The 26,682-nt window shown below is 44.9% G+C and overlaps 1 protein-coding gene across 2 annotated transcripts in view; it reads left to right on the forward strand.

Annotated features, from left to right (window-relative positions):
• PLEKHN1 (pleckstrin homology domain containing N1) overlaps positions 1-25,749 on the forward strand; it is a 56,253-nt gene extending 30,504 nt beyond the window's left edge. The window contains exons 7-16 of one of the 2 annotated variants that reach the window (XM_063943133.1): positions 3,580-3,726; positions 11,844-11,924; positions 13,356-13,431; positions 13,948-14,102; positions 16,044-16,238; positions 17,511-17,771; positions 18,704-18,835; positions 20,770-21,000; positions 22,200-22,248; positions 24,509-25,749. In XM_063943133.1, the coding sequence (XP_063799203.1) occupies positions 3,580-3,726; positions 11,844-11,924; positions 13,356-13,431; positions 13,948-14,102; positions 16,044-16,238; positions 17,511-17,771; positions 18,704-18,835; positions 20,770-21,000; positions 22,200-22,248; positions 24,509-24,732 (1,551 nt within the window). In that variant the 3' untranslated portion in view covers positions 24,733-25,749. The remainder of the gene's footprint in view (positions 1-3,579; positions 3,727-11,843; positions 11,925-13,355; positions 13,432-13,947; positions 14,103-16,043; positions 16,239-17,510; positions 17,772-18,703; positions 18,836-20,769; positions 21,001-22,199; positions 22,249-24,508) is intronic. The other variant, XM_063943134.1, reaches the window with a different exon arrangement.
• The last annotated feature ends 933 nt before the right edge of the window (positions 25,750-26,682 follow it).

The following is a 26,682-nucleotide window of genomic DNA, read 5'->3' on the forward strand; positions in this document are numbered from 1 at the left end:
CTGAGTTGATCGCAGCAGCAAGTTTGTTAGCAATTGGGCAAAACCATGTGCACTGCAGGGGGGGAGATATAACATTGCAGAGAGAGTTAGATTTGGGTGGGTTAAATTGTTTCTGTGCAGGGTAAATACTGGCTGCTTTAGTTTTACACTGCAATTTAGATTTCAGTTTGAATACACCCCACCCAAATCTAACTCTCTCTGCACATTTTATATCTGCCCCTCCTGCAGTGCACATGGGGGGTAATTCCAAGTTGATCGCAGCAGGATTTTGATAGCAATTGGGCAAAACCATGTGAACTGCAGGGGAGGCAGATATAACATGTGCAGAGAGAGTTAGATTTGGGTGGGTTATTTTATTTCTGTGCAGGGTAAATACTGGCTGCTTTATTTTTACACTGCAAATTAGATTGCAGATTGAACACACCACACCCAAATCTAACTCTCTCTGCACATGTTATATCTGCCCCTCCTGCAGTGCACATGGTTTTGCTCAACTGCTAACAAACTCGCTGCTGCGATCAACTCAGAATTAGGCCCTATGTGCATGTAATTAGGTTCCGGCTTTTTTATACAGATGTTAGGGCTAGGTGTATGTAACTAATACACAGTTCTCAAACACAGGTGTGAGGGTTAGGTGTATGTGAATAGTTCACGGCTCTTATACACAGGTGTATGTGACTAGTCCACGGCTCTTATACACAGGTGTATGTGACTAGTCCACGGCTCTTATACACAGGTGTATGTGACTAGTCCACGGCTCTTATACACAGGTGTATGTGACTAGTCCACGGCTCTTATACACAGGTGTATGTGACTAGTCCACGGCTCTTATACACAGGTGTATGTGACTAGTCCACGGCTCTCATACACAGGTGTATGTGACTAGTCCACGGCTCTCATACACAGGTGTATGTGACTAGTCCACGGCTCTTATACACAGGTGTATGTGACTAGTCCACTGTTCTGATACCCAGTGTCTGTGCTAGGCTATGTGACTAGTCTACGGCTCTGATACACAGATGTTTGGGCTCTGTGTATGTGATTAGTCCACTGCTCTCATACACAGGTGTGTGTGACTAGTCCACGGCTCTCATACACAGGTGTGTGTGACTAGTCCACGGCTCTCATACACAGGTCTATGTGACTAGTTTACTGTTCTGATACCCAGTGTCTGTGCTAGGCTATGTGACTAGTCCACGGCTCTGATAGACAGATGTTTGGGCTCTGTGTATGTGATTAGTCCACGGCTCAGATACCCGGGTGTATGGTTTCAGTGTATGTGACTGGTCCATGATTCTCATATACAGGTGTCTGGGCTAGATGATTCAGAATCCTGCTTTACATATTTGCTTGCTGTGTCAGATTTTTCCATTAGAACCAAATTGCTGTATATTAAAAGTGATTGGTCTAGATTGTATAATCTCCATGTGTCATGTGTGTTCTAAGCTGCTTAGATATGGTCTGTGTTACACAGACAGAGCCGTGTCCGTGCATTTCTTGTAAAGTAAGACCGATTCCCCTAGTCTGTATGGCCATAACAAGCCACAGACCTCGAGTCCTCTTTCACCTTCGGTGCTCTTCTCCATTTGCACCTGTGGCTGCTGAAACTCTAGAATTAGCTGCTATGGGAACAGACAGTCCTGGACAGCAGCAACAGCTGTGGAAGAGGCCCGTCCTGCCCTGCCTGCCAAGGGAATACCCTGGGTGTTAGCACAGCTGCAAGCAGATGGGGTCATGGTCCTGGATCTGGTCATCTCTCCAGGGACGACAGTCCTAGGTTGCTGCGTCTTATTTTGTTTTTTAAGGTGGTACATAGTTATTCTATTAACATAACAAGTTTTATTTCTAGGAATATAGATCCTAGAAGTTAGCCTTGCATCTCAATTGAATACCAAAAATGTGATCTTAATCAATTGCTATATGGCAGTAATGTTGCAAGATACAAACATTTATAATCAATGCAGATAACTCTGCTTATAGCAACACTAAAAGTGAAGTGATCAGCTTATTGCAAGTTATTTATTACATATGAATTTGCTTCGGCATTAAAGACGTCATGTTTCTGGGGATTAAATGTACATGTGGTAAAACATCTGACTGTATACCGTGCCAGCATGTTGCCTGGGGTTTTCACTGTAGTAACATGTTTTGTTTTTAGTTTACGTCATGGTTACAGTGTAGCTATAACCCCAGCTAAAGACTTATGTGTTGCTTTTTTTTTCTTTTTTCTGTGTATTATTGTAATCCTGGAAACCACTTATGTTCAAGCAGTGTAATCAGGGCCGCTGCTAGGGTGTTCGGCGGCCCCCTGCAAACTATAAATTTGCACCCTCGCATACTTTACAAAGGGACAGCGCACATAAAGCCCCCTATAGCAGTGATGCTTATACACACAATGAACCCTGTAGTAGTGATGCTGACACACGTAATGCCCCATGCAGCACTGATGCTTATACAAGACTCCCCCTGTAGTAGTGATGCTTACACGCGTAACGCCCCATGTACCAGTGACTCTTACACACATAACGCTGCTGTACCAGTGACGCTCCTGTACCAGTGATGCTTACACACGTAACGCCCCCTGTACCAGTGCCGCTTACACACGTAACGCCCCCTGTACCAGTGCCGCTTACACACGTAACGCCCCCTGTACCAGTGCCGCTTACACACGTAACGCCCCCTGTACCAGTGCCGCTTACACACGTAACGCCCCCTGTACCAGTGCCGCTTACACACGTAATGCCCCCTGTACCAGTGCCGCTTACACACGTAACGCCCCCTGTATCAGTGCTGCTTACACACGTAACGCCCCCTGTATCAGTGCCGCTTACACACATAACAGCCCCTGTTCCAGTGACACTCACACGTAACGCCCCCTGTGCCAGTGACGCTTACACACGTAACGCCCCCTGTACCAGTGACTCTTACACATATTATGCCACACATACACATACTGTACACACACACACACACACACACACACACATATATACTGTACATACATTACACACATACATAGTCACACATACATAGATGCTGTAAACATATACACACACACACTTACCTAAAGAAGTCTGGCAGGCCGGAGATGTAGCAGCTCATCCTCCTGTGTAGCAGGGTGCTGCAGCCTGTTCCCGTATAGCTCCGCCCCCTTTTGAGTCCCTTACGGCCACTGCACTGTCACAGGGGAGGGGAGGTGAGAGGAGGCTTCATGATGCAGGCCCTACAATACATTACAAGTACCTCTCTGAGTCTCTGGTCCTCAAGTACCCCCAACAGTTCATGTTTTCCAGGTCTCACAGGATTGCAAGTTAAATAATTTGCTCCACCTGTGGGTCTTTTATAATGTGTCAGTGGGTAATGAATACACCTGTTCAACTGCTAGGTGACTTGGAAAACATGAACTGTTGGGGGGTACTTGAGGACTGAGGTTGAGAACCACTGGGTTATCTGGTGAGTAGCAGATTCCTTGCAATAGAAACCCAATAAATCAGAATTTAGGGTTTGTCCTGATTGATGGCTGGAAAAAAACCCAATGAAATGCTTCTCTAAGTAGATATGCGCAACTTTTTCATTTAGGTCAAAAATGTTAATATGTGGGACAAGTCGGAGCTCAGGAGGTCCGTTCAGAGCCAACCAGTGCAGGACTGGGAAGGGACGCAGAGAGAGTCTCTGGGCTCCATCACCTGTATCTCCAAGGTGAAGCTGCAGACTATGCCATTCCAGGTTGGTGTCTTTGTAGTTTTGTGAGCTACAAATGTGCTTCTATGCTAGATCACCCAAAATGTTGTTCCTCTTACAGCATTTCCAATTTTATATTATGCTATAAATTCACATAAAAAACACTTGTGCATGTTTGGCAACAACCCTGATTCCCAGAGGCCAAAATGGCAGCTTCCAGCAGAGAAATGGGCGTGGCCTTACAGTCTTACAGCTGGCAGGTGTTGTTTATACAGATAGGCAGCGTGGCCTCATTTGTCTTGGGAGCGATGCTTGTGACATTTACTTGCATAAATTTTCTCTGAAATTCTCACATTAGGGGAGATGTATGTAACCTTGGAGACAGTCGTTTCAAAGGCAAAATCAACCTGGTTTTGCCTTTTAAATGGTTGCCCCTTTAAACATTGGGCAGACTCCCCAGAAACTAACCGGTAGCTTCAGGCTATTACATTTATCCCATAAACAATATCAGCTCTTCTGTGGTTTTCTGCTGAAATGTAACCTTTCAAAGATCCTTTTGCTACAGCAGAACAAAAAGGGTTGGCTTCAGAAAATATATTCCTCCCATGTTTCAAAAACTTTTTTTTACATTTTAGATAAAATGTAAATATGTCTAAAACGATTACAAATTACTCTTTGCCTGCCCGTTCATGCTGCGAATATCAGACAGTTGACTCAGTATCACAGGGCGGCTGGGCATAAAACTACCTAGATGCCATGTAATAATTAATAGAAAGTGATTGGGATATTATCTGATAATGTGGAAAACGCACATTATAAGACATCCTTATCGGCTTGTGCAGCTGGTATCCAACCTCACTAGTGGGACCTCACAGTGACACCAGAAGTGATTTGGTCACACAGGTAGGATGAGATTCATCAAAGCTTGGAGATAGATAAAGTTCCAACTTTCAGCTGTCGTTTTACAGGCTGTGTTTGAAAAATGACAATGAGGAGCTGACTGGTTGGTACTATATCTCTCTCCACTTTATCAAGCTTTGATAAATATCCCCCATAAGGGGGAATTCATTTGATTCCAGTAAATTACCGCTCCACATAAACAGGCATTTACCGCAATTTAATGTTCGATGGTGTTATCGAGCAATTCAATTGTGGCCCATTTTTTTCATGCGGTAATTGACCCGTTTTCACACGAGAGCACATGGATCTGGTATAAGTTCCTGGATCCCTGTGTTTTCGATATTGCAGATGCAAAAACGGGTCCGTTATCGCAGATTTTTGCAGCGGGGTACACTGGTATTCCACAGGGAATAACATTGGGGTGTAGAGTTGGATCTTGATCCGAGGCACCAACAGGCTAAAGCTTTAACTGTTACCAGCATGCACTGCACCGCCTCCTCTATAGCCCCGCTTTCAGGCACTGGAGCTCAGTTTGTAAGTTGGTGCCTGCAGTGCAGGCAGCTAACAGGTGGGGCTGCGCTAGGCCACCCTGAAAAGAGATTTTTAGAAGACTTCAAGGGCTGCAGCACTTTCTATGTCTTTATGACATGCTGTGCTGCGGCTCCATCACCTCCCTCAGCGCCGCTGCATACTTCCGCGGCCGGGTTCCCGGTTACTTGCAGCGGAGATGCACCGGTTTTCAGGCACACCACCGCTGCCGCTCTCCAGGATCGCGTGGCTGAACTAAAGGGAGGAGGTAAGAGGGTCCCCCAGGTGGGACTCGCCGGTAAATTGCGATCCGGTCGCGGTCCCAGGAGATGGACCGCGCCACTGGCGTGGGCACTGTGTCGCACAGGGACCCCACTATATCCACCAGGGCAAGGAGCACAGGTTGGATTTACTAAAATCCGTTTATAATGGGCTCCACAGTACACTGTGGTGAAGTCCAGCAGAGGGGATAAGGTGCTGACCTGTAGCCCCTCCCCCAGCTCCGGGTGCCATCTACTGCCGGTGTTCCCGCCCTGGAACTGCATTTCTCTCTCCCTCACTTTCTGACTGAGATTTTGGCGCCATTACATAGCTGGGCTGATCTCCGGGACTGCTGGGCACTGTCTCTTCTGTAAATCCGCCTGTATCATCAGCGCTGTGCATTTACAGACACTTAAGTATTCTACATGTCATTTTAGACAGTGTTCGTTAAGAACAAGTGAACTGCTATCTGAATATTTAGTACAAGTATACTGTGATATACATCCAGTGTTTACTGTGCATTGTTATATCTGTATACATACATAGCTTTATGTAGTATTACTAGTCCAGTGCAGTTTTATTGTTTATATGTAATAATTCCTGCATTGTACCTGTGACTGAGTGTATCACACATTTTGATATCACTATATTCTGTACCCTGGGGACTAGGTGCATCAGGGTCTCATATAATATATAGTGCTACACAGGGTATACTGTTTTGTATTTATCACTGTGTTTTTCAGTCACCCCACGCCGCTTAAGTCCTCTGTTTATGCTCTGTATTTACTATCACATAACACAGGGGATTATTTGCTGGTTTTCTGTTTGTCTGGCTATATTGTACTATTACGCCCTAAGGCTACATCCCATACAATGTCTGCTACACAGGGCGGGACATCCGCGGATGCTCCTACATCATGCAGTGCTGGCGCCACGGATTCTTCAGTGGGGGAAGTGTTAGCTGCTGCTTCAGGCACTGGGTGTCATACATCTCCCAGTCCGCCTGCGGCACCTCTGGCAACTCAGGAACCACCTTGGGCAGCGTTTTCAAATATGCCGACTACGCTTGTAACACGTCTTACGCCCCCTGTGGGACCTCCTGTGCCATTACAGCCACATATTGTCCCTGTAGTTAATCCTCCATGGGCGGATACTTTGTCTACTCAGTTACAGGAATTAAATCGGTCATTGGTTAGACAAAAATCCCCCTCACACCACTCTGGGGCCACGGGGTCATCTAAGAGGGCCATTTCTTCCTCACAAGCCACAAATATTTTGGATAAGGATGGGGAATATACTGATCCGTCAGTCACTGATACAGCTGCTTCTGATGAGGATTCTACAACCCAGGTTGACGTTCCTGACCTTGTGGAGGCTATCAAGCTGATTCTCCAAATTGATGATGACATTGAGCCCCCTGCTACGTCTAAGAAACCTGACAAGTTCAAACGTCAGAAGCTTGCTAAAGTAGTTTTACCACATTCTGACCTTTTAATTGACATACGTCAGGAATCCTGGTCATCCCCAGGAAAGACTATTTCCCTGTCTAAAAAGATGCCAGCTCGTTATCCTATCCCTGCGGAGTTGAGTATCAAGTTGGAAGCTCCACCGCCGGTGACTCTCATGTCGCCCGTCTTGTGGTATCATCTACTCTGCCTGTTACCACTGTCACCTCACTGAAGGAACTGACGGATAAGCGCGTGGAGGGATGCCTGAAGTCTATTTACACTCTTACCGGTGCTGTACATAGACCCACTATGGCTGTCTCTTGGGCGGCAAAAGGAATTGAAGTTTGGGTTCAGGCAATTGAGGATGAGCTGCCTCATGATTTTTTTGACACTGCCAGACAATGTCTGTCTTATATTACCACAGCCTCTCACTATATTCAAGACGCGGCCTCTGATGCAGGGGTCATGACGGCCAAGGCATCTAATACGTCTATCCTGGCTCGTCGGATTCTGTGGTTGAGATCCTGGAAAGTGGACCTGGACTCTAAAAAGACCTTGTAGGTGCTTCCTTTCAAGGGAGACATACTATTTGGGGAGGATCTGAACAAGATTGTGACTGACTTGGCGACGGCCAAGACTGCGTTTATCCCTAGTGCTAATCCTTCTGCGCCGCAGGCTACGAGTACAACTTTTCGTTCCTTACGACCTCCAGGTAAAGCAAAGGGTCAGACGCACCCGAGACAGGCTCGTACTTCCAAAACCACTAAGCAAAAAAATCAAAACAATCCTTGGCCGCCCGTCAGCCTGCTTCCAAACAAGACAAGCCTGCTGTATGACGGGGCGGGCCTCCCCCTTGGGGACCCCAGGGTGGGAGGCCGACTTCTGCAGTTCGCCCAGGCCTGGTTAAAGACCACTTCAGACGCCTGAGTGCGGGAAGTTGTCTCCCACGGGTACGCCATCTCTTTCAAGAGACGTCCCCCTCGCCAGTTCTGTTCAACAGTTATCCCCTCTGATCCGTTGAAAGCGCAAGCTCTATACCTGGTTGTACAATCCCTCCTGGAAACAGGAGTGGTAGTGCCGGTACCCCTGTCCCAGAGAGGCAGGGGTTACTATTCGTCCCTGTTTCTAGTCCCGAAACCAAATGGGTCTTTCCGGCCTATCCTCAACCTCAAATCATTGAACAAATTTGTGAGTGTCCAAATTCCGTATGGAAACTCTGCGCTCTATTGTACTGGCATTGGAACCAAAAAACAATATGGTTTCCCTGGACATACAGGATGCTTACCTGCATATTCCTGTTGCCATGTCGCATCAGCAATATCTGCGGTTTGCTATTGGCAACCTACATTATCAATTCCGGGCCCTGCCATTTGAATTGGCCACGGCCGCGCGGATCTTCACCAAGGTAATGGCTGTGATGACGGCTCATCTCCATCGTCTGGGAATCAGGATCTTGCCGTATCTGGACGACTTGCTGATCCTGGTGAACTCCCAAGATATTCTCCTCAGTCATCTGGAACTGACGGTCCAGTTCCTACAAGCCCACGGGTGGCTCATCAACTGGTAAAAGTCCTCGCTGGTCCCTGCTCTGAGCATGGTGCACCTGGGGGCGCTGCTGGACACACACAGCCAAAGACTGTTTCTGTCTCAAGAGAAGGTCCTGAATCTTCAGGACAGGATCGGATACTTCCTCTCTCGCCCGAGAGTGTCGATACACTCAGTGATGCAAGTACTAGGCCTCATGGTGTCTGCTTTCGACATGGTAGTGTACGCTCTATTTCATCCCCGCACTCTGCAGAGGTTAATCCTTTCCAAGTGGGATGGCATGCCTCATCGGATCAGGTCTCACATGATCTCCTTGACTCCGGAGGTTTGTCTGTCACTAAGCTGGTGGCTACAGGACCAACAGTTGAGCAGGGGCCGTCCCTTCTGGATCTCCAACTGGGTCCTCCTGACAACAGACGCCAGTCTGCGAGGTTGGGCTCGGTGTTGGAGCAACACTCTCTTCAGGGTCAGTGGACCAGGGAGGAATCTCTCCTCCCAATAAACATTTTAAAATTACGGGCGGTTTTCAATGCATTGACACTGGCCCTGCCTCTGGTACAGAACAGGCCTGTTCAAGTACAATCAGACAACGCCACCACGGTGGCGTACATAAATCATCAAGGCAGCACTAGAAGCCGCATGGCAATGATGGAAGTATCAAAAATCCTCCAATGGGCGGAACGCCATCTGCCAGCCATATCGGCAGTGTTCATTCCGGGAGTCCTCAACTGGGAAGCGGACTTCCTCAGTCGTCAGGACATGCACGCCGGAGAGTGGAGTCTTCATCCCGAAGTCTTTCAACTCCCAGTGGACCGGTGGGACCTACCAGATGTAGACCTGATGGCGTCTCGACACAATCACAAGGTTCTGGTCTTCGGAGTAAGGACAAGGGATCCTCAAGCAGCATTCATGGACACACTGGCTATTCCATGGAACTTTCGGCTGCCATACGTGTTCCCTCCAGTGTCACTCCTGCCCAGGGTAATACGGAAGTTCAAGCAAGAAGGAGAAATACTACTTCTAGTCGCTCCAGCGTGGCCCAGACGGCATTGGTTCTCAGACCTGCAGGGTCTCTCAATAGAGCATCCTCTTCTACTTCCTCAACGCCCAGACCTCCTCGTTCAGGGCCCTTGTGCCTACCCGGACCTGGCCAGACTGGCTTTGACGGCGTGGCTCTTGAAGCTTCACTCCTGAAAGCAAAAGGATTCTCTGAGGCGGTCATTGAAACTATGTTGAAAGCCTGTAAACCAGCTTCGGCTCGGATTTATTACAGGGTCTGGAATTCTTACTTCACGTGGTGTGCTGCTAAGGATTATGATTCATATACTTTCAGAACTTCCAGGCTTTTGGCTTTTCTACATCAAGGCCTAGACTTGGGCCTTCGTCTGGCCTCCCTCAAGGTACATATATCTGCCTTGTCGGTGTGGTTTCAGAGAAAAATTGTGTCTCTTCCTGACGTTCACTCTTTCACTCAGGGTCTTCTACGGATTCAACCTCCCTATGTCCCTCCTGTGGCTCCGTGGGATGTCTGTTCTGAATGCCCTACAAGAGTCTCCATTTGAACCACTTGAGTCTGTGGATCTTAAATGCCTTACGCTTAAGGTCTTATTTCTATTGGCTGTTGCCTCTGCTAGGATGGTGTCTGACTTAGGTGCTTTGTCCTGTCGTCCACCCTTTCTGATTTTTCACCATGACCGGGCAGTTCTTCGAACTCGCCCAGGTTATTTGCCTAAGGTGGTAGCATCTTTTCACCTTAACCAGGAGATTGTGGTTCCGGCCTTCATCTCTTCTGGTTTGTCATCCAAAGAAAGATCTTTGGATGTGGTACGGGCTCTCCGTATTTATGTGGAGAGGACTGCCTCTCTCAGGAGGTCAGATTCCCTTTTTGTACTTTTTGGTTTTCACAAACGTGGCTGGCCTGTGAATAAGCAGACCTTGGCCAGATGGATTAGAATGGTGATTGCACAAGCCTATGCGCAGGCTGGGCTCCCAGCTCCTGCTACTATCAAAGCCCATTCTACTCTGTCTGTTGGACATTCTTGGGTGGCCCGCCGTGGCGCATCCGCAGAACAATTGTGTAAGGCGGCTACGTGGTCCTCAGTGAACACGTTCATCAGGTTCTATGCATTTGATACTTCCGCCTTCCAGGATGCTTCCTTTGGATGCCGGGTTCTTGTACCCGCTACAGTGCGTCCCCTCCCATGAGGAACTGCTTTAGGACATCCTCGATTTTATTTCATGTGGAATACCAGTGTACCCCGCTGCAGAAAAGGAGATTTATGGTAGACTTACCATTGTTAAATCTTTCTGGGAGGTACACTGGATTCCACAGGGCATCCACCCTGACGCACTTAGCTTCTTTGGGTTTGTATGGCATTAGCCACTAGTCCCTTCTCCTGTCGTGAGAATGTGGTTCTATGTGACTAACATCTACCATCTCTCTTACCTGCTACTGCTTTGGACTGGTTAACAAAACTGAGCTCCAGTGCCTGGAGGCGGGGCTATAGAGGAGGCGGTGCAGTGCATCCTGGGAACAGTTAAAGCTTTAGCCTGTTGGTGCCTCCGATCAAGATCCAACTCTACACCCCGATGTTATACCTGTGGAATCCAGTGTACCTTGCAGAAAGAGATTTTTTAACAATGGTAAGTCTACCATAAATCTCCTTTTTTTTTTTTTTTTTTTTTTGTCCTGCCGTGGTCAGGTGAAAAAAATGCTCGATACTGCCAGCGGTAGGAGCTAATTGAATTAGCCATCGGAAATCAATTAGCTGCAGTAATTTACCATGGCTAATTGTATTCCCCTCATAGAGACTGATGAGCAGTCAGATTTCATCTGAATCAACCTCCCACGTGAGTGGTCAAATTGAAAAAGGCCAGGACATAGTGACTGACTCCTTGTATATGTGAGAATGCAACACTATTTGACTTCACTTTATGATTCTGTTCAGTTGCAGCAATTATTCTTTTAAGCCGGGTACACACTGGAGCGATGTCTGGACGATTTGCAATTTCGGAATGACAAATCGCCTACATTGCTTAGTTTGTACGGGTGATTGGTTGCTTCCATGGTAGCTAGCAACCTTGTTTGTAGTAATGGAGGATGTTCCGTCCTTCATTAAAGTCGTTTTGATGTATACGGACAATCCTAGCTCAAGACATTCTACCCGATGTTGGAATGAATGCCGTCGCTCCAGTGTGTACCTGGTTTAGAGTCCTGCAGGTCATAAAACCTGGTCCCCTACAGGCAGTCTCTTCTTGTCACTGTAAGACTGTTCTGTACTTCTACTAGTGAGAGTAACGTGCTGCAATCGGATCATCCTTCCAGTCTCTGTCACATGACTGTTGTACATGTATATATGACATATGTACCAAACTGTTCCTTAACTAGATTAGTGACATTCATTACGGTCACATAGATAATTAAGGTAAAAAAATAAATTTGTAGATTAAATTAAATAATTCTTCCTATTTCTGTAACAGGAGCTGAATGAAAGACTTTTGGTCTTGTACCCGTCTACTCTTGTGATACTCTCTGAAGAAGGCAAAAACCTTTGTTTTAAGGTATGAATTTGTTTACTGAATTTGATATGTGTAGGTAAAGTTTTATAAAAGTATTTTCTTTCTGATATCAATAAACCTTCAGTTCACAATGCATTACTTTAGTGTAGTGTACTAATATTACGTTAGTGGCAGTAATGTATGTAGTTGGCGGACTTAGAACTTTGCATAGCACCATAATGTATTTCATTATGTCATCAGTCACAACCACTAGCAAATTTACATGTTTCATGTGCGTTAAATTAGGTCTATCTATCTAATTTGGTAGATCAACAACTATAATGCATCGTTATGGCATTACTAACTATAAGAGGATTAGTTATAGAACAGATAAGCCATGATACAGATGCAGTAAAGCTTTATAGTCACAAAGGGGAGGTATATCAAGCCTTGGAGAGTAGAGAAGTTGCTCAAAGCAATCAGGTTCTGTCATTTATCTAGCACAGTATTTGTAATGACAGTTAGAAGCTGATTGGTTGATTCCTTATTTTGTAGCAAATGTTCAGAGCACCTTATGACCCTTTCCGGCCTGACTAGAGGAGAACGCAGTGTTGATGTTTGTGCAGTTAAGCAATTATTTGCCTCGGCTCATGCGCAAAAAAAGTCCTGAAAACCGGTACCATGCATGCGTTCCCCTGACTGTCTGCAGACACCGCTATTGGGTACGGAGTCACTTATGGCGCACAACCATGGGCGTTCCTGGACAGTGGCTGGTTGGTGTCCTGAAGTGTTCACCACAAAAGGGCATCTCATAGGTGTGTTATGAGAATGTAACGGGGCGGCTCAGTGAGCGCGGCTGCGTTCCTGCATGCAGATCCACAGCCACAGAGGCAGTGTTTAGACCAATTTGAGACTGAAAGACTTAGCGGCCCATAGGGGTTTCACAGGTGTCGATGTGCGAGCAGTGGTGGAGTGTTCAGAACTATCGACGCAGTTGCATTGTCTACGGACAGTAAAGATGGGCGTCTTAGTCATTGTACTCTCCATCGCACGCTGGTGCACAAGGGGAAGGCTGACATTAGCAATTGCATATTATCGCTCTGACGGCAGCTGCTATTGGGGACGCAGTAGGTCCACATCTGAATCAGTCCTTCAGTGATTATGGTGTTGTCCTGTTTCTGTATTACGCTGGTGTACATCAGCAGGTAGGAGCTGTGTGTACATGCCTGTATGCTGAAGAACGGGTTGTGAGTCAGCGCAAGTGAGCAGCAGACTCGCACTATTGGGAGAGGTGTGTGTGGGAACAGGAAGCCAAGTGTAAATTACAAAATTACTCTTTCCAAGTAGCGATAACACCCTCTTTATAAGTGGTGCAGATGATTAACCCTTTACCATCACGCTGCAATTCTGGCGACTGAAAGCCTGTCTGAAACCTACAAATGCCTTAATGTACTATTCAGTGACTGTCATTTTCTTTTTTTACTCTATGTTCAGGGAGAACTACCTCTTAAAGCCATACACGTGACTTCAGACGAAAATGAAAAACAGAAGAAGTCATTTTTATTAGAAGGTAGGGGATAACTTGTCTTTTTTATTTATTTCAGTATAAAATATATAATCTAATTGCGCTTAGTCACGAGTTTTTCCCTATACATTCATATACATACAGTACTGTAGATGCCTATGACCCCAACACAAGTTTTGCTTTATGAAATCTACGAAAGTCTACCTTCTAATTATATTTTTTTTTACCTTTTGCCTACACACAGTGAAATATGCCTTTTTGTGATCTGAGCAAGTAGTTGGCCCACAAATACGCTAGAAATTAGTGACCTCAATGAGACATGTGGTACAAAGTGCCTCAGTGATGTCACTTGACTTTAAAGCATGGATAAGGTCATCCCACCAATAGCTGTACACAGGTACTACACTACTACACTCTCTATTAATGCAACCTAAAAATACCATCTCTGCGTCACTGTGGTTATCTATTCAAGAATATCTTACAGAAGTTGAGGTGACTTTTGCATATAGTGGCCCAGGTGATGATACAGTATAACATGGTGTCTCCTCTGTGGCCTACCAGGAAGGTACATCAACACGATCCGGGTGATCTGCCTCAGTCAGCAGGATTATGAGGAGTGGTTAGAACACCTGAAACGTGCACAGCTGCAAAACAGGGATTCTTCACTGTCTGCATCCAGTAGTTTCTGTGGATCTCACTCCGGACCACATGAGCAGGTACTTTAATTTCCCTGTGTCGGCATAGACAGCGCACTACTAATATATTGGTAGCCAATGCTGATCAAATGCTTTATGTATTGTGCAGGTGTTGGCATCTGTGGTTGATTTATAAATGTGTAGATCTTTAGGATGGCACGAAACACACATTCCTGTACATATAGAAGCTGGTAATAGACATAACTATAAAAGTGCCCAAAAAATGTCATTGTCAGAACATGTGCGGATTCATTCTGTGAGCAGTTGAGTAGAAGCTATTGTTCTCTGTTATCGTTTTAACTTTAGCTGAAATATCTTAAATTCCTAAAACCTTTACTAAGTATATTTGCAAATGTTTTTGCCAGAAAAGGCTTTGGCGATAATATATGGCCTTTCAACAGATAAGGGCTTATGCTGCATTAAGTACATTTCATTCCTGCATTGGTTAAATATCCCCATAGTTTACTGGTATATACTGTCATTTTGAGCCAGCGATCTCCTGCTGCTTACAATGGAACGGTTAAGGGGGGTACTCACGGGAGAGATGTGTGCTGAGCGATCTTAACACAGACCGCTCAGCACACATCTCTCACCCCGCTCAGCACAGCGCGATGTGCTGAGCGACGGGGAAAGCCGACAGGGGGCCGCTCACTTCACACAACGGTGAAGTGAGCGACCCGCTAGATTGAGCCTGCATGCAGGCTCAATCTAGCATCGGCGATAGCGATGCGCGGGGCCGCGCATCGCTATCGCTGGAGGGCATACACACGGCAGATCCGTGCTTAAAATCTAAGCAATCTAGCAAGATTGCTTAGATTTTAAGCACGGATCTCTCCGTGTGTACCCCCCTTTATGCATGAAATTGGTGTTCTATGTACAAAGGCTGAGATTGTGTGGTACCATGATGCGCTTTCAGCTTCCTAGAGGTATTCTCTGCTGTGTAAAAAGAACTTTGGCTGACAATTGTGGGAATAAATGTTAGGGCTAAAACACACTACCCGGCTTTTGCCGGCCGGGAAAAAGCCGGACGGCTTTTTCCCGTGCCGGCATTGTAGTTAACAGTGTGAGGGGTAGGGTCCCTTCACACTGCACGGCCCCGGCTGCCGGGTTGCAGCCGGGTCTCACCACTGGAAGGTCCGGCTGCCGGGCAGGCGCCGGGCCGTCTTTGCAGCCAGTAAACCGTGTTTATGAAGGGGAGCTTTCACACACAACGGTTTTTTCTGAAGCCGTGTCTGATGCTGCACATGCGCACAGCATCACACACGGCTCAAAGCCGTCCTGTGTGACAGACTCTGTCTGTTTCTCCCGGATGCCAAAAAGCCGGACAAAGTTTGTCCGGCTTTTTGCCATCCGGGAAAAACCGGAGAGTGTGTTACAGCCCTCAAACTTCAATTAGGTTTAAATGAATCCATATAATGAGATTTTCAAGAAAATATTATATGATAGTTATTGACCAGATTTCCTGTCTTATGTACATAATGTATATTCTTATATTCTCCTTTCTGGCCTCGTTCAATGTTATCCCTCGCCCAATCTATATTTCAGTATATCCTTAATGCTGCTGCTCTTCTCAATTTCTTCTCTCGCAATATGATGTCTGTTCCTCCATCACGGTTTCCTTTGCCCCTTACTGTCTGCTCACCCATACAGTGGATAAGAGATTACTGACAGCTGTTGTTCCTTTCCCTGCGACTCACCACTGCTTGCTGCTAGAAGCTGCTGAGAGTTTCCCTACCCTTCCCCTGTACCCGTCACTCCCTGCAGTGTTTGTGTTTATGTGATGGGTCACTGTTGTGCTTTGGATTAATGCTGTTTGTTTTTCTGCCACCTCATGTAGAGTATGTTGCGTACTCCCTGTGGCATCTAATAATAAAATTATAATAAAATATATTTATTTTTTTTATTGTTGAAACTGGACAAAATGTGTACTTCCTCACTGACCTGGACATCTTGTTTCCAAAGGTCACTGCCAGCTGTAGGAGCTCGTTTACATCAGATGGACGCACCAAATCCTGGGCAACACCAGGGAAGCTGCCCAACTCAAGCTACCAGTCTATCAGCACTACCCAGGGATCCGATCAACAGTCATACGCCATATTAGGGGAACAGACCTTGCAGGAGGATCCCCTATCACCTGGGTACACAGAGCCAGTTCATGTAAGTGTCCTAGTATTTACCAGTAGCTGTGCATTATACCAATGCTAATTAGTGACCTAATTTTCTCTTTTAATATAGTGCCTAGTACAGCCTATATATTATAAAGGTGGCTTTCATTATGCCTGAAATGACAGTAGTGTTTATATTTAGCTGTCTAATATTATATTATATTTAACTATCCAACAAGATGTCTTTAAAATTTACTTAAGTAGAGTAATAAAAATGTTAAGTTATCACAGGTGAACTAAATTCCGATGTTTTCAGATCGGCGGCGGGGTGTAATGGAGTACGAGATCGCCAGACGTGCGGGATGGTTTTGCCCTGTAAGTGATTGCCCCTTTAAAAAACGTCTCAGACTTCCGGCAATCTCGGACTCCATTACATCTCACCAATACTCTTTTTTTTTTTTTTTTTTTTACTTTGACATGACAGTGTGGTGGCATAGTGGTTAGCATTACTGCATCACAGCACTGAGGTCAAGAGTTTAATTCCCGACCCAAGGCCATATTTGTGTGAAATTTGTATATTCTCCCCGTGTTTGCAAAACTCCTTCAGCTTCCTGGCACACTGTGTTGGCACCTGACACAAAAATTAACACTATTGTGTCCATGTGGTAGAGTATAAAGATTGGAAGCTCCACTGGGGTAGGAACTGGCTGAAATATTCACTGTAAAGTGCTTCATAATGAGTGCGCTACACAGGGGCATTTTAACAGAAATGGGGACCCTGTGCAGACTCTGGGTGGACCCTCCTTTTCTGTACGGCGCTGCAGTCTCTGGCATCATCCCTGAGTCTACCGCACACACTCAGGACTCCATAAACATGACGCCCGCCATGTTCCAGAGACCAAAATCACTACTGCGCATGTGCGACGTCCATTTTGACTGCGATTCACACCGTGGTTGCAGTGCCCGACGCTGGACTCCAAAGAGGTAAGTTTTAAAATATGGGTGCAGTGTGTGTGGTGTGGGCCCCCTCTAGACCGAGGGGCCCGTGTGCACTGTACACTGCACCCATTATAAAAACGCCAATTGTGCTTCATATATAACTGTTAATAATAAATTATGGCTGTTACCTGTGAAGGACTTTTATCAGGGTCTAAAAATCCGCAAATGGTCCCATTAAACCTGAGATGGCTACAAGACGGTATTACATTCTTCCCTTTCTGTTAATAACTCTTAAAGGAGGAACCACCCCTAGCCCTTACAAAAACAAAAGGTCTTAAAGTTGTATTGTTTGAGGAAATAATTACATAATTGCCTTATTTTACAGTGTTTGGCAAATCCAAATTGGCCGAGTGGACCAACTGGATCAGGTGATCTTCAGAGAGGTGGCAGTATCCGCGGGTCAAAAGGAAAAAACAACCTGTGTTTGCAGATACCATCCTCTATGCCGCACAGTTATGACCTGGAAAATACAGCGTTTGGTCTTATCCCCGAGACCCCTAGTGAAGATGTCCTATCCCCGTTATACAAGGAGCCGTACTCTTATCAAAAACATCAAACCCACTCTTCAGTAACTCCTCAGATGCTGGTAGGTTGTGGCTGCTACAGCTCTGTACAGATTGTTGGTATGTTCTTCTTTGAATTGCAGCCATGTTTTGTTCCCGTTGGAGATCCATGTGCCTTTTATTGGTCAGCCTCCATCTTCATATTTACATATATACATTGAGGTTCTCTAACAAAGTTTACCAACTTCTGGTATGGTGTGGATTTCAGCTGGCAGTTGTGTGGGGTAAACAGCTGTAACAATGAATGGGAGATTTATCAAAGATTGGAGAGAGATACAGTTCTAACTAATAAGCTTCTGTCATTTTACAGTCTGTGTTTGGTTGGTATTTTGTCTCTCTCCAAGCTTTGATAAATCTCCCCCACAATGAGGGTGCTAGCTTGCAGCAGTGGTAGGCTGCATGAGGCAGATGGGATCCGGTCAGGCATATGGCTGCTGGGAAATAATCATTCTGTCCACAGTGGAGCACAAAGGTGGCAATCCGAAAAGTCTGGCTTGGTAACATCCTTTTACGACAACCCTATCATTTAATAAAGACTTTCCTAGTCCTAGGGTGTCATTAGACACGTGATATTTAATGATACAAGTGTACTTAATTACTAAACCTGATCCTCTAATGATGGCTTAATATAGTAATCATATTGTTCGTACATTTTATGTACAGTAAGCTGATCATGACTCATTTTTGCCTTGTATGCTTCATTCTTTTAATTAGAAGAAATCTTCATTGTATTTTAGGGTAAAACTTGTGGTGAAAAACTTTTTTTTCCTCCTTTTTTTAAGAGATTTATTTCCTGCACAGACAAACAAAAAGTTAAAAGTGAACTCTGTTGCTTTTCTAATATTTTAAGGGGAAGTGTGCAGTGAATGAAACTTAATAACATTTGTTACTGAATATCTGTTGGGTTATGCTCCTGTCACAGTCCGTAATCTGCTAATCTATTGTGTATGATTAGCTAAACAGGTGGAGCCTGACAGACAGCCAGAAATCTACCTCCACACCCGACAGTCAGGCTTTGTCAAAGTCTCCATTGTATGCCGAACCGTACACACCAACCGGCCAATCCAGCAGCACTTTTGTGGAAGAGGTAAGTGTGGCCAAACAAACCCTAAGATATTATGGGGGATATTCAATTTGGCCCGGGGTGCCGGGTGATAAGTATCGGCCGGTGGGGGCTATTTAATTGGCCCCGATAAGCCGGCGCGTGCCGCGGCTTATCGGGGGTTTTGCTTCACCTGCCTCCGGCAGGCGAAGCAAAATGCCCGATAACAGCCCCGTTTTCAACCGAAAACGGGGCTGTTTCACCCGAAAACACACAGGTTTCACTGAACCTGTGTGTTTTCGGGTGTAAGAGGACTTGTTACCGGCCGAGCAAATTAAATAGCCCGACCGCAGCACCCGAAGTAACATCGGGGGTTTTTACTCCCGATGTCTCTTCGGACCAAATTGAATATCCCCGTATGTGTCTCTTTATTGTAAGACTGGGTAAGCAGTAGAGATGTGCATCGGAAATTTTTCGGGTTTTGGTTTTGGATTCGGTTCCGCTGCCGTGTTTTGGATTCGGACGCGTTTTGCCAAAACCTCCCTGAAATTTTTTTGTCTGATTCGGGTGTGTTTTGGATTCGGGTGTTTTTTTTTTCTAAAACCCCTTAAATCATAGAATTTGGGGGTCATTTTGATCCCCATTATTAACCTCAATAACCATCATTTCCACTAATTTCCAGTCTATTCTGAACACCTCACAATATTATTTTTAGTCCTAAAATTTGCACCGAGGTCGCTGGATGACTAAGCTAAGCGACCCAAGTGGCTGGCACAAACACCTGGCCCATCTAGGAGTGGCACTGCAGTGTCAGACAGGATGGCACTTAAAAAAATAGTCCCCAAACAGCACATGATGCAAAGAAAAAGAGGTGCACCAAGGTCGCTGGATGGCTAAGCTAAGCGACCCAAGGGGCCGGCACAAACACCTGGCCCATCTAGGAGTGGCACTGCAGTGTCAGACAGGATGGCACTTTAAAAAATTGTCCCCAAACAGCACATGATGCAAAGAAAAAAAGAGGTGCACCAAGGTCGCTGGATGGCTAAGCTAAGCGACCCAAGTGGCTGGCATCCCTCCACATTTTTGTTCTCCATCTTTTAATGTGTGGAATTATATGCCAGTAATATATCAATAGCAATGGCCTACTGTACCGTGCTGATATAGATATATATATAGATATATATGTATAGATATATATGTATATATGTATATATATATATATATATATATATATATATATATATATATATATATATATATATATATATATATATATATATATATATACTGGTGGTCAGCAAAATTCTGCACTGTCCTCCTACTATATACTGCGCACAACTACAATGCAGCACAGATATGGATAGTATACTTGACGACAGAGGTAGAGCAATGGACTACTGTACCGTACTGCTATATATATATATATATATATATATATATATATATATATATATATATATATATATATATATATATATATATATATATATATATATATATATAATTATAATGGTGGTCAGCAAAATTCTGCACTTTCCTCCTACAATGCAGCACAGATATGGAGCGTTTTCAGGCAGAGAACGTAGATATTTGCAGCACACTGAGCACAGATATTTGCAGCACACTGAGCACAGATATTTGCAGCACACTGAACAGTGAACACAGAAACTGAGAAGAACGCAGCCACGTCCTCTCGCTATCATCTCCAAAGCACGAGTGAAAATGGCGGCGACGCGGCTCCTTATATAGAATACGAATCTCGCGAGAATACGACAGCGGGATGATGACGTTCGGGCGCGCTCGGGTTAACCAAGCAAGGCGGGAAGATCCGAGGCTGCCTCGGAACCGTGTAAAATAGGTGAAGTTCGGGGGGTTCGGATCTCGAGGAACCGAACCCGCTCATCTCTAGTAAGCAGTCATTATTATTGTAATTATTTCTCTTTCATTTCTATTTAATTTTTTTTTTTTTTTTTTTAAAGATTTTGAGAAATCTGAGCACAAACCGCAGTGAGACGCATGCATTAAACTTAAAGACCAATGGATCATTCAATGTGAACCACAATCCACACTCTGAATTGCAGAAGAAGTATTCCCACCCAGTCAGGGGGAGCCAGCAGCTGGTGAAGCCTGTCCTGCACAGGAACAGCGAGCCGGACACATCCGTGCACTCCAGACTCATGCCAGCCACACAGACTCCCTTCTTTAAAAGTGTAAGTCTTCTAAACTGCTGTCCCTGGGTCTGCGTATGGCTCTGGCCACGCCCTTTATGTTCCTGTATTCTTACCCTGTACTCAGTGGGTCTTTCATCTTCATCCTCTCTGGTTAACATCTGTGCCATTGCTCACTGCAGTGGGAGCTGTTGGATGGGGGACGCACACCGCATGTTGGAGATGGGACAGACCTTAGATGACTAGATTGTATTTTTAAAGTGTCAATCATTTACAAGGCAAAACCAGGTTGGTTTTGCTTTGTAAATGATTGCCGCTTTAAAAATATAGGCAGACTCGTACAAAGACCAGCACCTATGGCAGTTTATAGTTTATTACGTTTAGTCGGAGATGTTAACACATCTCTTCTGTACTGCTTCCTGCTTTGCCTCAGTAAAAAGGCGAAGCAGGAAGAGCTGTAGCAGCACGATCAGTACATTTACCCCACAGCCTATAACATGGCAGTTAGGAGCTGATTGGTTGGTAGTTTATCTCTCTCCACTTTATCACTCAGGCTTAGTACATCTCCCCCTTATATGTCTATTAGGAGACACATTATTATTCGTATAGTATTATTACTGTTATAGTTAGTTTTATTATTATCATTCTGCACAGGGTATACACACAGTAACAGTAGTACCTGACAAATCATTGGTACAGTCAATATAAAATGACATGGTAAAGGTATTCTTTGATGAAAAGGTGTGATTTGAGTGACCGTTTGAAGCTGGCAAGATTGGACTACAGTCTTACTTGGTGATGGAGTGAGTTCCAATAAAGTGGGGCAGAGCTGGAAAAATCTTTGAGGAGAATGTGAGAGGGGGTAACCAGGGTGAGAAAGACGAGGCACTCGGTGGAAAAACAGAGGAATCAGGACATATTTTGCACATAATACAGGACAGTAGCACAGTGATGACGATGGGTTGTAGCAAACCACAAATGTATGCTGCCCCCCACGCAGAGGTGGCTGTATATCCAGATGTGTAGAGCTCTGCATATGTTCAAAAATGGGCTAGATCTATATTCACTTTCTTTTTGTGTGTGCACATGTTCCACTGGGAATGTAGTGCAATATACTGTGTGTACAAATAAATGTACCTATTAGTACAAACCGGTATTGCTCAATTTAGAATCAGGTGTGATAATGTAGCCACTGCCTTTTCCCCAAGCTCTAGTGAACATGCTTTATCCTCTCGTTCTAGATATCCGCAGTAAAAGAAGAAATTGCTTTATCTTACCGAAACAAAGAAGGTAATGTAATAAAGCTGTCATGATGTTATAGCTCCAGACTCTGTAAGGGCAACTGGGCAGAGAGTTCAGACATAAGTGATAAATCAGTTTCAATTATCAGGCTAAGCGGTTATAGATTTATTATTGTGCTGTGAGAATTGCAATAAGTGGTGTTTTGTAGCCAGACCTGTCTCTCTGCCGACATGCCTATACAAGTCGCCTGTGTCTAGATCAGACCTGAGCAACTGTTACCAACACACATACAATAGACAGGCCTTCCACACAGAGTATTAAAGGTAGCTATGGGCTTAATTCATGTTTGTACGCAATTATTATTATTATCCTTTATTTATATGGCGCCACAAGGGTTCCACAGCGCCCAATTACAGAGTACATATGCGCATAATCAAAACAGGAAAACAGTGACTTACAGTTGAAGACAATGTAGGACAAGTACAGTGTAACGAAGCATATCTACACCAGTAAACAACAGAGAGATAAGTTCCAGGTGGCCAAAAAACTGCGGGATCTGGGCAGTTGAGGATTATTAAATTAAGAAAAGTATAAGCACATGAGGGAAGAGGGCCCTACTCGTGAGAGCTTACATTCTAAGGGGAGGGGTAGACAGACAGGGGTGACACAGATGGGGTACATAGAGAGCATGGAACAGAGGGTTAGGATGATATTTGGCTAGGTTTGGTAAAGAAATGGGTCTTAAGAGCCCATTTGAAGTTTTGTAGAGAGGTGGAGAGTCTAAGGGGGAGAGGTAAAGAATTCCAGAGAGAGGGAGCAGCACGTGAAAAATCTTGGAGATAGGAGTGGGAGGAAGTAATCAGAAGACAGGAGAGTCGGCGAGCATTAGCAGAGCGAAGGGGACGGGTGGGAGAGTAAAGGGAGATAAGGTCAGAGATGTAAATGGGAGAGGAGTGGGTGAGGGCTTTGTAAGTGAGTGTGAGAAGTTTGAATTGGATTCTGAAGGGGAAGGGGAGCCAGTGAAGGGCTAGTAAGAGAGGGGAGGTGGACGCAGTGTGTTTGGTGAGAAAGATGAGCCGGGCTGCAGCACTGAGGATAGATTGGAGTGGAGAGAGGTAATTGTCAGGGAGGCCAGTTAGGAGGAGATTACAGTAGTCCAGTCTGGAAATAATCAGTGAGTGAATAATGATCTTAGTGGTATCCTGGGTGAGAAAAGGTCTGATCCTGGAAATGTTTTTGAGATGAAAATGACAGGTTTGTGAGAGGTGCTGAATGTGTGGTTTGAAGGAGAGGGAGGAGTCAAGGATTACGCCAAGACAGCGTACTTGGGGGGTAGGGGAGATAGTCGTGCCATCAATGGATAATGAGATTGTGGGAGGGTGGGAAGATGATCAGCTCAGTCTTAGACATGTTGAGTTTAAGAAAGCGCTGGGACATCCAGGAAGAGATAGCAGAAAGACAGAAAGGTACGAGTGAGAAGAGCCATGGAGAGATCAGGGGAGGAGAGGTAGATTTGAGTGTCATCAGCATAGAGATGGTATTGAAAGTTAAAAGAACTAATGAGTTCACCTAAAGAGGACGTATAGAGAGAGAGAAAAGGAGAGGACCAAGAACATAGCCTTGGGGGACACCAACATTTAGTGGAAGTGGGGGGGAGGTAGCATCATGAGAGGAGACAGAGAAGGCCGATTATCACTGGGCTTAGGGGGAGTGGTTGGTAAAACACAGGCGTGTCATGGCTGTTTTCGAGGTGTGTATCTGCCGCTGGCTGCAACCTCGTACATGCAAAAACATGGCGCCTGTGCCGCTACTACTGTGTCCAGGGCAGGCTGCGTAGCCATAGACCAAACCTTAGCCTTGATATTCCTCGGTTTTGCATATAGGTTGCGATTGTGTATGCAATTGCGAATGAGTTTGCGGTGCTCCGGAGGGCGTCTCCTTGCATTCCTTGGTGGCAGCTTCACTTGTTAACATTAGCAGCTCTGTAGCCTAGAGAATTGCAATTTGTATTTGTATACAAACATGAATTAGACCCTATTTACAAAGGCTATAATGTAAACAAACAATAATATGCAATATTAGAGCGCTTCCTGTATAATAAATAGTGTTCACTCTAGGGGACGGGCAGGGCAGGGCGCGGGTCCGTGAGGGGCACAAGTGCGCGTGCGCCAAAAGGGGGCGTGGCTATGCAAATAGGGGACGTGGCCACTTACACGTAATGCAAGTGGGCGGTTCAGTCCACATGTTTATTGGTCCTTCTTGAGTTCTTGGTTCTAACGTCTATTATCTATCAATTTTGTTTTTCCAGTGGAAGACATGTTTGATCTGCCATCATCGGGAAGTCTGCAGACAGAGTCCTTGGACCACGACTATGCAGAGCTTCAGAGCTTCCAGAGTGACCTCAGCTATGACAATATATGGGACTATGAAGCCAAGGAGAAAGATCTTACTCGTTTCTCCCCACCTCCTTTCCCGGGGCAGTTATTCCCTGGGATCAAGCAAGGGAAGGCCGTGCATAGTCGTTGGTTGTAAAGGAGAGACTTGTGATGCTGCCAAATACAGCCAGAGGTGGAGCTGTGTTCCATCTTTGACCAATCGTGAAGGACGTTATTGCTGCTTTCCGTTATACTGGGTCACAACCCAGCAGGGAATGTGCTGCTTACTGCCAATTTTTTGTTCTATTGGCACCCATCAATGGCCCTTCCCTTGCCACTCTTCTTGTACTGCTCACAGTAAAAAGAAATGTTCTAGATAACAAAATGTATATCTCTCACACTTTCACGTTTATTTTGCAGATTAAGATATGCATCAGTTTGTATCAGGAGTATATGATACAGAATAGTATCCTGCATACAGGCTCCCAAAGCATGTGTCTTGTTTAACACCTACAGGTTCACACTACTCTCTCCCCAACCTTCTATCACTAACGTCTGACTCACAGAATATACACTGATTTCACAAACTGCCTTCATGCAAGGCTGGAACACTTCCTGCTATTGGAAAACCACCCAAAATGCAAACACACCTGTAGCAAGTCCTCTAAAATGTATGGAACTCTTACAGCAATTAATATGTTTACTGTGATTATAACGTAGTCCATGGTTATTACAGACCTTGGACAGAGCTCTCATTGGCTGTGAGCACATTTTGCGCATCAAAAAGGAGGAAAGATGAAATTTGCAGTACTGCTGCTGATTATCTTATCCTAGCAATCAGGAGAAATTCTCTCTATAATGCTTTGTGCTTCAGAGTACCAATAGATAGGATGGTGGTTAGTTTACACTGAGAAACTGTTATTGTAAAGTATATTTAATTAATATTTGGTTTATTATTTAGGCCACAAGGACCGTTTTTTGTTGTTTTTTTTTTTTTATACTGGCTTAAAGGGTCATATTGTTCATCCTATTTAACGTAAAGCGGTATTTATTAAGAATGGTTGCACTGTTTAAAGACTGTATATAATTTGTTTGGAATGTCATTTTTGGAGGGCTGGGTTTTTTAGTTTCTTGATAACATTGTACCGTCAACTTTTAAAATAAAATCTGACCTCTTCCACCTATTGTATTTTCAATGGATTTCCACCAATAACTCTTAATAAGTTTTTTTTTTTTTATTAAAAAAGTGAAAAAGGCTGTATTACATGATAGTATGATACAGACTTTGGTTTCCTTTAGCTGATGCATGACTATACATCCCAGCAGTTTGGCTGTACAGTGCTTTACCTTTTTTTAAATGACCAACCTGGATAGTAATGAAATTATTAATCTGTAAAATTTCTCTAGATTTAATGCCTAAGGGGACACATTCATTAAACAAATATGTGCAGCTAAACATTGCGGTGATGTTCGTCAGCACATCGGTTGTAATTGAACCTGCCGCTTACACTGGTACTGTTGAAAGCTAGTGCTGTGCTCCTGTGCAGACTGCATGTTGCTACTCCTTAAGGGAAGCTTCATTCCCTGTACCAAGATGGCCCCCAAGGTTACTACTGAGCGTGTTCGGGAGCCATCTTGATGCTCTGTGAAAGTACGCCAATGAAGAACCATTTTCTAGTGAAACCTGCGATTATCTGCTGACTTAGATGCTTTCCAGCATCCCGCACCTCTCCCTACATACTATCAGCGGGATCCGGTCTGAAGATCGACAATGTTTAGGATGACCACTATAGGTCGACAGTCACTAGGTCGACAGGGTTGGAAGGTCAACAGGGTTTCTAGGTCAACATGTGCTAGGTAGACAGGTCAAAAGGTCGACATGAGTTTTTCCAGTTTTTTTTTTTTTTACTTTTTCATACTTAACGATCCACGTGGACTACGATTGGAACGGTAATATGTGCTGAGCGAAGCAAGGCACCTTGCCCGAAGCATGGCAAGCGAACACGGTGCACTAATTCGGCTTCCCGGTCACTGTACGCAGAAAACTACACAACCCCCCCCAAAAAAACATGTCGACCTTTTGACCTGTCGACCAAGCACACGTCGA

The sequence above is a fragment of the Pseudophryne corroboree genome, chromosome 10, assembly GCF_028390025.1.
Source record: "Pseudophryne corroboree isolate aPseCor3 chromosome 10, aPseCor3.hap2, whole genome shotgun sequence".
Lineage (NCBI taxonomy): Eukaryota > Metazoa > Chordata > Amphibia > Anura > Myobatrachidae > Pseudophryne > Pseudophryne corroboree.